Raw genomic sequence first — 12,324 nt, forward strand, 5'->3', positions numbered from 1 at the left:
TATCAAATCATCCTTAACAATTAAGTTAAGAATATGAGATAGAACGCCTCAAATGCAAGCATTTTCATTCAAACATCAACATATTTTTTATTTTCAATTTTCTTTTCACATAATCAATACTAGTATCACTATGAGAGGCATTACCAACTACTATTGATAAAACTTTTTCTATACCATACTCTCTCAAATAAATTTCAACCATTTTTTCAATTTCTTTCCTAAAATGACAAATAATTTTTTTAAATCTAATGATTCTCTTATGCAATTTTCATTACTATTTATAAAGTAAGCAGTGATTGCCATATAATTTATAAAGTAAGCAGTGATTGTCATATAATTTATGTTTTGAATGAATGCTCAGTATCAATTGTGATGCTCACTATTTATAATTAATTGTAAGTTTTAGTTTATATTTTTTCTTTTAAGAATAAATAGTAAACCATGAACACAACATTTCATCGATTGGAAAGCCTAAATATTAATTGTAACTAATGCATAATATTTATGAATTTCTTCTCTTCGGCTTGAAATGATACTTCATCACAAATCACATACTCCACAAGCTTCGATGCACTTCTTTTTTGAAACAATTAAATATATATATTATATATTACTATTTACAATAAATAAATTAAATAATATAAAATATGTTACTATTGACAATAAGAAAAAAAAAGTTTAATACACATATTTTTTTTATTAAATGAATGTGAAACTAACGAACTTTCTTGTTCTATCCCTAGAGAATCATTCGTCAAAACACATTATTTTTCTTCATTTTCATATCCTTCACATAATACATTTTCATCAAATAGTTTTTTCAACCGATTTGGAGTTTCATAAGTAAAGAAAACCTCAACTTTACAATATTTATATATCCCGATTGATTGCTAACTTCCATCGTTTAATGTTCAAATTCTTTTTTTTCACAAAGCAATTAATATTGACTCCTTTGTTTAGGAGCAATAAGGGTTTTGTTAAATCACCTCTTCTCTCTTACGGTTTAAGTACTCATAAGGTATCTCAATATTTGTAATTGGTAAAGAACCTAAAAAAAAATCATATTTCATTCTAAAAAAAAGATTAATAAATAATGCAACTAAAAAAATATATGAATTATTAGTAAACAAAAGATTAATCACAAAGCAAACAAAAATAATAGCAAGTTCTGACATTTTTCTAATAATGTTTCTTTCAAGCTTACAATGTCAAACTTGAAGCAAATAAAAACAAATATAACAATGATCTAACATATAAATAACAAATTAACAATGATACTATCATATTACATTTTCATTATATAATGTTAGACTACCAATCTACTAGTTATAAATTGAATACATTTATTTATGTAACTACACTTGTATATAGATACAATGTATTAATACGTATCATGGTTCATGAATGATTTCAAAAATTAAAAAATGTGCAATATTATTCTTATTTTTCAATGACATAAATTAAACACAAGCCTCATCCCTTTCTAATTTTTTATTTTGCATAATGCGCTATTTTTATTATTTTCTATTTACTAATCCCTCACTCATATTGTAATAAAAAGAAATATAAATGAAACGGTTTATGAACTAAGGATTCAAAAACAAAAAATGAGAAAGAAAGAAATATAAACCAAAAAATATATGAACAGATTGCGTATGACTGTGAGGCAGGAGAAGGTGCCAAACGACTTGTGGCAATTGGAGTGTGGGTGGGGGAGGGTGACCGGTGACAATCTCAGATAAAGCGATTTCGGATGGGGATGAAATGGTATGCGATTTGAAATTTTAACTTTGAATGTTAAGTGTTGTGCAGAAGATACAATAACAGATCGATATTATAATTAATTTCTTCATCCCTATACTTACCTAGCTAGTGTGTGTAGATATTCATATATTTTAACATATAAACTATGATACTATTGAGATTATATTCCAAATAGACTATAATTTAGATTTATTGTTTAATTTATGTGGTTGAAGTTAATATTTGGATTTAAAGTTAATATTGAAAATATATTTGTATGAAACTAAAAATATTTTGTCTTCATTCGATGATGTTAAAAATTCAAAATAAGTCTATGAATGCAAGAAAGATATATTAATTTTAAAGTTGAATTTTCTGATATGTGAAGCATGTGAATTAAATGAGAAAATTTAAAATGTAAGACAATAGATAATCTAAGTTGGATGAATTGCTTTCTCTTGTTGCTGATCTTTTAGAAAATGAAATATTAAAACTAAAACTATTTCGAGATGAAATTATTCATACTGAAAAAGTATTTTAAAATGAATAAATTTTTAATATATTAATTCAATTTTAATATAGTTATTTATTTTTTAGATTAATAAGATTTTATTTATAAGTTTTCTATGAAGCTGCAATTAATAAATCCTACTTATATGGACAATTTTTCAATATACAACGAGGTTTTGTTATCTGTTTATTTGTAGTATTAGTTATATTTATATTATTATTAGTTATAGTTTGTTATGTAGAATAATAAGTTCGTCGATTGAAAATGAAGTTTTCTTATTTAGCATTTGATAAGATTTGTTGTTTATTTTAATTTAGTGGTTACTATTTTTAGTTTTTATTGTTTATGTCGCTTATAGTTTACTGTATTGTCTAAATTTCATTATTTATGACTTTTAATTTAATATAAGAGGTTTGATATTTTTTAAAATATCAATCCTATATTCCTTGTGAAGATTTGTGTTGTTAAATTGGTTGACATGTGTTGTTAAATTGGTTGACATTGAGATTCTTGTGAAAATATACTCTACGGATCAGATGGTGCTCAATAGTTCAAAACTAATTATCTATATTTATATTAATTGTATTATTTAATTATATTAATTAAAAATGATTAATTATAAATTATTAAGCAAGTTGCTGAATTAAAATTTATCAACACTTGATCTATGCTGGTGAAAAATACAATAAATGAGCAAATACAGTTTTATGTTGTGTTTTATAAACAGAATTTGTTGATATGATATATTTTTTAATTTCTAAAATTTTCTTAGATTTTTTAATGGATTGAGTCAATGGTCTAATGTTAAAAAAATTATTGATTCAGGAGCTAAAATAAGAAAAGTAATGCAATTATATAGTTTAAATATTTTATATTATATTTTATAATATTTCATAGCAGATTTTTTGAGACATGGTGTATGCTAAGAACAACTTATAATTAAATTTAAAAATTAAGACTTAGACAATAACATGGTAATCAATTTTTTGTCCTTATCTTTAATCGTTTTTCTTTAATTTTGTAAAATTTGTTTGTAAAATTTATTACTAACCAACATAGTTTTTAAATTTTCTTTCTATTAATACTAATATTTCTTTAATTTTGTAAAATTTGTCTGTAAAATTTATTACTAACCAACATAGTTTTTAAATTTTCTTTCTATTAGTACTAATATTTCAATAAACACCATAATGGTCACAATTATTGACCGAGAAAGAAGTGTCAACATTTGACTGTCATAGCTTTAATCTTTTTCTTCAATTTTTATGCTCGATCGATTCTTGTGATGGGCAGCGAAGATGGTGGCGGTGGTTCATCTTTTTTGCTTCTTTGTTTTTCTTTATTTTTTTTTATGTCTAATATCCATTCAAATTCGTATTTTTTTTTCTTCTCTATATTTCTATAGATTTTGATGTGTTCTCCGTTTTGATGTTTTAATTTTTTCCTGTGGATCATCACGAATTGACGTGTTGATTCAATTTCACCCCATTTTTCCTGCGGATTTGAGTGTAGAGTGGAGATTGAGATAAAGACAGCTGGTCAGGAGCTAGTGCCGGTAGCTATTGTAGCGGGGATGGTCGGAGTGCTGCCGTTGACATTTTTGTTCCGAAATTTAGGTTCCACTCACGGATGAGGGATTTGTGAGGTACTATTTGAGAAAAAAAAGCCCGTGGGAAGTTTTTTAGGTTTCAAGCGGTTATTAGATGGATGTCTACAAATCTTGAGCTTTGAAATTTGTTGGTAACCACACCACGTCAACGACTTTTTTCTTTTTAACTTTTCTTAGGTTTAATTTTTATTTTTGTCTTGTGATTTTACTGCTTTTGTTGATAATTGTTATCTCTGAATGTACATCATTTCTTTGTAGATTATCCTTGATTTCAAAGGGTTTTACATAATTTTATTGAAAGTTTTTGTCGGTTTTGAACTTTGTTTCAATTTTCTTGCTTGTTTATCTATGTTTAAGTCTAATTTTTTTTTTTTTTTTTTGTCATGTGTTGGTTTGTGATTTCTACCGTGGAAATTTGGAAATTGGACCTCCATGAATAACTATGAATTGTGGATTGAAGTTAAAGAAATTTGTGTATTTTTTATTTCTTTGGCATTATGATTTAAAAAAAATAAAATGATGCAAAGTTGATATTTTGATTTTTTTGTTTTTGAATCATCATGTGTTTGGTTTGATATATACATCTTATTAATTAATGTCACCGTATCTATCTCTCTATAGTTTTCATATTATTATTATAAATATTATTGCATTAGGTTGGCAGAATGCATACATTACGTACGAGTTGGTCAATCTCTGACGGAGGCTAAGTGGTGGATAGACTACGATTAATTAATTAAGTCGTCTAACATAATATTTAAATATATATTGCCCAGAACTATTGTTGAAAATTGCTCTCATGTATGTATGTATATATTTATAAGTATAATATGTGTAGGTATGTCGAATTGTAGTATTTATTAGGAAGGCATAGCAGGTAAGCAAATAAGTGCAGTCGATTTGCCATTTGACAGCATGTTCATCAGATCGTTCAGTCCACTGAGAAAAATAAATAAAGGGGAGGGAAGTCTGGCTTCCAAGTCTTGCAATTCTTGCTAGCAATCCTCCATCTCCCTCTCTCTCTCTCAATTAGACAATCATCCGCACAATTTATATTTCCCTTATTTTTTTTATCGCCTCGCCCATGTTCGGTGATCCGATTACGTGTTTTTTTTTTTTGTTATTTTTTCTTCCTATTTTTCACATCTTTACAATGGTTTTGTTAGGAAAACATATGTGATTTTGTTCTTTTCTCATCTGATTTGAGTCGATACAAGATAATTTATACTGTAATTTGAAGTTTTTGTGCTTTTGAATTTGGGTTATTGAATCTCGATTGTGTTGCTGCAACTGTAATATTGACGGTGCTAAGTCTTTTAAAAAGTACTTTGTATTTGTTAAAACAAATAGTTGTAAAATTGTTGTTGACATTGGGAAAAAATACTTTATATTTGTTCAAACAAGTAGTTGTAAAATTGTTGTTGGCTTTAGGACGAATTATTCACCTATCATTCATTTTTTTTAGTTCCAAAAATTAATGTCTCAAAAGAGTGACGATGATTCTGACTAATATTCTCCATCTCTATTTTATTTTCCAAAAATTTGGAGCGACAAAAGAGTTATGTTAGTCAATAACATACTATTAAATTTTAGTGAAGTTTCTCGATTACTTTTATTAGAAACTAAATACTTTAGTTTTTTTATAATGAGTGAATGAATAGTCAGTAAAAAATTGTATGGATAAATAAATGAATGAATAGAGTATTCAAATAAATAACACAAACTTCATATATATATATATAACGGATAGTCAAAACATCAAAATAAAACAAGCAAACCTCACATTGGAGATATTGTTTCAAAACACTAAGAAAATTGCAATAAAAACAATCATTATTCATAAAGTAAGAAAATTATTTGAAGAAAATCTTAAACATTAATTTCATCCGTATATTATAATTCAAATGGTAGAAAGAAAAACTGCAATGATAATTTTTATATTTTGAACATTAGCTATTATAACTCATAATATCAACATATATTAAAAATTGAAAAACAAATAATCCTTAGTATCATCATTGTTCATAAATTAAAATTCGATAATCGTCTGCAAAAATTCAGAAAAAAAAAAATGATTATTCAAAACTAAATAATTATATGGAATAGAAGTATCCATCTAATTATTTTTGTAATATTTTATAATTTGAAATTTAAAATTAAATAATTCTGTAACAGTAATAATTTCTTACGTGTCAATTTCATTAATTTATGAATAGTTTAAAGATAAGTTATAAGTTTGGAATATATAAAGATTCAAATTTATAAAAAAATCATCTTAACAATTATATATAATTCTTTCATATGTATTACCTCCTAATTATCTATGTAACTATATACACGTTGCATCCATAAAGAAAAATGAATAAAGACAAAAAAAAAATAATAAACATCAAATATAATTTTATTTAATAGCTCAAATTCAGTCTTTACTATGTGGAAACAACTTCAATTCTTCTGTTCAACTTGTCATTCAGTTTCCTCATTTTAGTTTTACTTTAGTTTAGTTTTTTCAGTTTTTTCTTGTCTTGAGTTTTTTTTTTTTTTTTTTTTTTTTATCAAAATAGCAAAAAATTCTCCCTGTGTTTCTTGAATTTGCTGAAAACCCTTCAAACTGTGGTTGCATTTCACGCGCTCAAACTGCAATTTTTTGGACATAAATTGATATACCAGTGCTTAAAATTACAAAAATATCATCAAATATTAATAAACTCATTCTATCTCTGCTTCACCATTTTCATCATTTTCTTCCTATTTTTTCTTATTTCTTCTTCGTTCGATTATTTTAATCTGTTATCTTAAAAACAATAAGGGGAAATGGAGCTCCGGCGGTTGTGTAATTGAGAGTCTTTTGGTAGCGCGTTTATTTAATTCTTTAATTTTGGGGAAAGAATTCAGTAATTTTTCCTAGACGAAGGTTTCTCCAGCGCCGAGGAATAGCAACATCACTGTGCAATACGACGTCACTTTAGTGGTGGCTCAGGCGAACATCTGCCGGCAAAAGAAGCTGAAACGACCGTCGTGAGGTCTTTTGTGGTTGTGGAGGATATTTAAAGATTTGGATCGAGATCCGTAGTTTGGTTTGTTTCTACTGTAACTTACATTAGATAAAAAATAGATTTGTTCTTGTACAGTAATTGCGAATTCCTTTCGCCCTTGACATGTTTCGCTTTCATCCTTAATTTCTGAAATAAATAGCAAAATTCATCTTTGTTATGGTGATTAATATATTAAATTTTACTATGTAAAGAAAACAACAACAACAACAACAACAACAATAATAATAATAATAATAATAATAAATAACAAAAAAAAAAACAACAAACTACCCATTGCTCTTGGAATTTCACGGGTCTTCTCAGATTTATTGGAATTCTATTTCCAACTTTAATTCACCTTTTTTTTCGATAAATTATTTTCTAAATCTCTACTGTTACAAATATATTTTTTTGTTTTTTATATTTAGCCTAAAAAGAGTAAATATACTAAAAAATTAGTTATTTTTCTCAGATTTTAAGAGTTTATTTTTACTATTTTTTAGGTTAAATATAAGAAAAATATATATTTGTAATTTTAGTGATTCATCAATTGAGATTCTAAAATTTATTCGAAGTTTGGGCGCATTTAGGTCAAATACCGTAAAATAAGGACCACCGAGGGAATTAGACGCAGAGTTTAAGAAACCACGAGAGAGTTTGATGCAGTTTTAGAAGTATGGAGGATTTGGCACAATTACGTGAAACTACGGATGGATTTTGTGCAATTTAGCCTAATTAATATTAAAAAATCAAACAAAGAAAGTAAATGAGACCCTTAGAGCCGGATTGATATAGTATTTTTGTTCTCAACTAATTTTACACACATATATATATATATATATATATAGTCTTGTGTTGTATTTCAATTAAATTTTCCACAATGGAATAGAATATTTCATTGTTGCCTATCTTAACTCCAATCCGACCTGAATGATATTACTATATTTATTATGTAAGTATGTATATATTGTATTTGTAAATAATAGTACTCTCTTCGTCCCACATATTATATCACATTTTTATTTTTGTTCGTCTCGAAACAAGATATTATTTTATAATTTAATAATTGTACTACATACTTAACATAATTAATATCCTTACAATTTCCAATATATTACTAAAATATCATTATTTTTATATCACAGAATCTAATAAAAATATTTTTGTCTTTTTTATTATAAACCAATATAATATTAATATTAAAAAACCTACGTGCATAAATCAAAATGGTGTTGATTTCATGGCACGGAGGTAGTATTTTATTTTTTAATTAAATGTTAAATAAATTTATCTTATATTTATTTTATTTAATTGTACGTAAAATCTTATAACTTTTTTCTTTTTAATATATAATATATTCTTTCGGTCTCAAATCAAATAAGTCTTTTGAGGTTTTATAGTATATTAAAAAATAATATTATTTTATTAATTAATAAAAATATGTAACAATTTTTTATATTTTTATCATTCGACTTTATGTATAAAGTAATTGTACGTATAATGGTATATTTGTAATTTAAGTAAAAATTAAAAGATATTTTGGTATTACTGTACCATCACCTTTTTCCTTTTTAGTAGGAAAAAAATATTTTAAAATGGGATAAAAAAAAATTGATAAAAAAAGTAAAAGGATAGAAAGGATTATAAGTTTAAATTCCAACGGCTTCAGGTCTACACTTATATCGATATACATAAATGAACATAACAATAATTATGATCTAACTTTAAAAAACGTAGGATATGTTTCTTTAGATGGATTTGAAAAAAATTTGATAAACATTGGATATGTTTCTTTAGATGAATTTGAAAAAAAATTGATTTGAGTTTAATATTAAAATAATGTATGTTATGAAAGAAAAAATTATATTTTTTTTCAAAAAAACGCATAGACCAAATAATAAAAATTTGAAATTTTGGCCAAAAGAAACATACCCTACGGCTCATTGCCATTTCCATTTCCATTCCCCCGAACAACAAATTTGCTAAACCTTCTCGAAATCGAACTTACAAATGACTTCCAATGCACAACACCAACTTCATTACACGACTTCTCCTTCTCCATCTCCTTCAACCTTCTCTTCATCTCCACAACCTCCATTCTCAGCTCCCGGTTTTCCAGTCGCAACGCCTCGTCCGTCGCAAGACGAGGACCGGGGGAACCAAGAACCTCATCATCCAACCATTCCCGAGAATGTCGTCGCTCATGACAAATCAATCGAACGATCGTTTCGACGGGAAGCCGGTCGTTGGTCTCCGCATGAGCTCGAGGTTCGGGCGAAAGCTTTTCGAAATCGACTGCATTGCACACCTTCTTCCTTTCCGTATCGCTCAATGCCGGGTGAGCCTGTAAGATCAAGAACACGTCGTAAAATTTATATCGAATAAAAACTCGACAAGAAAAAATCGAACAACCTTAAAGTAGGCGTCGATGGCTCCATAGATCCCGTCTTGTCTCCACCGGTGCTGGCGAGGGATAACCTCGGCGAGACTGACGAACTCTAAAACCGATAAATTGGGATCGGAAGCAACGTGGGTAAGGTAATTCTCCATTAGCCGGGTTGCTTGTTCGATCGCGCTTGGCGAAGGCGGAAAATGAAAGCCCTTTTCATTCGGTTTTACATAGAATTCCAAAAAATCGAGCATTATTCGCTTCGCTGTCTCGATATCGAACAATGTGTCATCGGTAATCGAATTCGCAGGAAATAGTAAGTCTTCGAGCGAAGCGTTGTCGAGCTGCGTTGCGATTCTTTTCTCCAAGTCGAGCCGGCAAGCGACGGTTGTTTCTACGAACATTGCAGCTCTAAGCAGCGTCGAAAGGAACGTGACAGGAACCGTGTTCCGATCCCTCGGAAGAAGGCTTACTATAGTTTCCAAAACAACCCTTTTCTCATGCGAGTATTTACGATCGTTCTCGTTGTTTTTAGCCTCGCCGGACACTTCCTGCAACGGTAAGAATCAGAGAAAATAGACGATTCATTCCATTTTTAATCGACAATACTCACCAAGTCTCGTAGAGATTCCCGAGCATAGAGCATTAGCACAAGAATGAGCGCGCGCTCGTTTAACCCCCTCGCGATCATCGCGACGACAATCCTCCGGAAGAAATCGATTCGTAAAACAATCAAACATTTGGCCCACGACTTTGCGCCGGATGAAGCCATGTCTTCCATGCCGACAAATTGGCTGACTTGGCATGCCAAGAACGCGACCGTGTCCACGCACCGGCTCACGAGATTTACCCTCTCCGCCATCGGAATAAACCTTTCAGAAGAATGCAAAACCGACACCGCCCCTGTTAGACTCTTCAAAACTTCGTCGTTTACAAATTCCTCAGTTCGAACAATCAAATTCCCCGGTCCGTATTCCTCCGTCATCTCGAGAAATTCAGCCACACATCTAACCATTGCAGCGTTATCTACGGCGATCGAAAAGCTTATCCCGTAGCAAAATTTGGCGGCAAATTCGAACCCGGCAGCCCCGCCGGGGACGTCGGGGATATCAAGAACAGAACAATCAACAACACCGGAGGATTGCGTGACTAGCTTCCTTATATATCCACATTTCGAAACTAAAGGAAACTGATCAAATTCGTGTACAGAGTCATCAATCAATCAACACTTGAAGTTATTAACTATGGATTGCTAGAAAACAAAATTTGAAAGATATGCCATGGAAGCAGTTATTTGAGTTCTACCTTGTGCAGAGCAAATGAAGTTCCCCCGACGTTGACGGTGATGTCGCTAGGGATTTCGAGAGAAAGAATCCTGACAGAAAACATCGAGAGGATATTCAATTTGAAAATTTCGTGAAATTAGGTATTTCGCAGAAAGCAATTTTGTGAAAAATTTAAAGGAAAAAGCAAACCATTCGCTAGTCCTCTTCATGGCGTCGGAGAGCAGTTCCTTTCTGCAGGACATTTCCAAAGCACTCCGATTCCGATCAGAGTCGATCTCTGCCATTTCAATAATTGGAGCTCACTCTCAGCTCATTAATGGACACTATAACGTGAATTGAGGAGGCGAAAGTACAATAATAAATATTCCTGTATCGAATTCCACTTTCATGGCCACGCTCTAGAAAACAACCGGTTCTGACCGCGTTCTTCTCTATCAAATCAAAGGACAGGTATGAACAGTTTGCAGATGACGACAACGACAGTTCCTCCATCCAACAAAATTAGGGCAAAAAATTCGAATCCAATGAAATCAAATATTACGTACCTTGGAAATTGTTTGGACATTAGATTAATCACGCTGGCTGTTCATCGTCGGAGAGGAGATGATTCAATTGGTGTTGGTGGAGATTCGATCGAAGAGAGCAATTTCCATTATTGGGAGGAACTGTGATTAATGGATTTGTTGTGACGCTCATAACTGTTTGCTTTGCTCCACGTACTAATTCAATTTGGGAATAAAATTTCAACTATAAATATGCAGTTGCTACATTAATTTTATTTCAATCATAATTTAATTTTTTACTATTATTCTTCAAATATTCGATTTTTTCTATTATTTTAAACCATTTCTTTTTAATTTAGAAAAATAAAAAATAATTTTAAAAATTTTTTAAAAAAATTATAAAAAAAAAAAAAGAAGCAACGCCAATTTTTTGGCGTTGCACAGCACACGATTTGGCATCGGTTGTCTCCATTGTTAAGGTGTGTATGTTTTGATGGGTTTTGAAAAATTTTAGTTTGAATTAAGTATGGTGTGTTTGTTTGGGATTAGATTTTAAATACACTATTTATTTCTTTTTTTTTCTAAAAAACTTCAAATTAAATACCTATTTTTTATTTTTTTATATTATACTATAAATTAATTTTACATTCAAAATATCACATCAATATCTATTTATATCACATCATACAACTATTCAAATTCAAAATTTTTACTATTCAAATCCCAACTCAAATCCAAACCTCCGAAACAAACACACCCTATATATAAAAATATTTTATAAAAAAAAAATATATACTTTTTTTTAAAAAATACATAGTTCAAATAATATAAAATTTAATTTGGAATGGACAGAAATACACCGTAACATTACTTTTTTTCTTTCCAAAAAGAAAATATAAATTTCATAAATTTTTCAATATTAATATTATATATATATATGATACAAATACATATAAAATAATAAAAATATTTGGCTTGCATAAATTAATAACGGACCTATTGTGGTGTTAACGAGGCCAATAAGGGTTTGTTTGTTTGGGGATTGGATTGGATTTACACCATTCATCCAATTTTTTTTTTCTAAAAAATATCAAATCAAATATCTATTTTTTATTTTTTATATTATACTAAAAATCAATTTTATATTCAAAATATCACATCAACACCTATTTATATCACATCATACAACTATTCAAATTCCAATAAAAAAATCCAAACCCCCAAACAAACACGAGTAAATAAGAGCTA

General features: G+C 29.1%; 1 protein-coding gene across 4 annotated transcripts; it reads right to left on the reverse strand.

Annotated features, from left to right (window-relative positions):
- Window positions 1-8,622: 8,622 nt before the first annotated feature.
- LOC127241951 (BTB/POZ domain-containing protein SR1IP1-like) lies at window positions 8,623-11,274 on the reverse strand. 4 transcript variants are annotated; one of them, XM_051261251.1, is made up of 7 exons: window positions 11,119-11,274; window positions 10,927-11,004; window positions 10,763-10,850; window positions 10,593-10,662; window positions 9,901-10,476; window positions 9,311-9,838; window positions 8,623-9,242 (listed from the first exon to the last, which is right to left on the reverse strand). In XM_051261251.1, exons 3-7 carry the CDS (start codon window positions 10,813-10,815, stop codon window positions 8,832-8,834), a joined length of 1,638 nt encoding a protein of 545 aa, XP_051117208.1. In that variant the 5' UTR covers window positions 10,816-10,850; window positions 10,927-11,004; window positions 11,119-11,274; the 3' UTR covers window positions 8,623-8,831. The 4 variants fall into 4 exon arrangements, with proteins under 4 accessions (XP_051117208.1, XP_051117206.1, XP_051117207.1 ...); XM_051261249.1 differs by having other exon boundaries at window positions 10,763-11,004; XM_051261250.1 differs by having other exon boundaries at window positions 10,763-10,999; window positions 11,119-11,268.
- Window positions 11,275-12,324: the final 1,050 nt, after the last annotated feature.

The sequence above is a fragment of the Andrographis paniculata genome, unplaced genomic scaffold (genome assembly GCF_009805555.1).
Source record: "Andrographis paniculata isolate CXL003 unplaced genomic scaffold, ASM980555v1 Contig86END, whole genome shotgun sequence".
NCBI lineage: Eukaryota > Viridiplantae > Streptophyta > Magnoliopsida > Lamiales > Acanthaceae > Andrographis > Andrographis paniculata.

Coding starts and splice junctions, on each gene's coding strand:
- LOC127241951 (XM_051261249.1), bottom strand. CDS start 10,857: ATGGCAGAGATCGACTCTGATCGGAATCGGAGTGCTTTGGAAATGTCC. Junction 10,477..10,592: donor CTTCATTTGCTCTGCACAAG/GTAGAACTCAAA, acceptor GAATTTGATCAG/TTTCCTTTAGTTTCGAAATG. Junction 9,839..9,900: donor GGGAATCTCTACGAGACTTG/GTGAGTATTGTC, acceptor TTACCGTTGCAG/GAAGTGTCCGGCGAGGCTAA.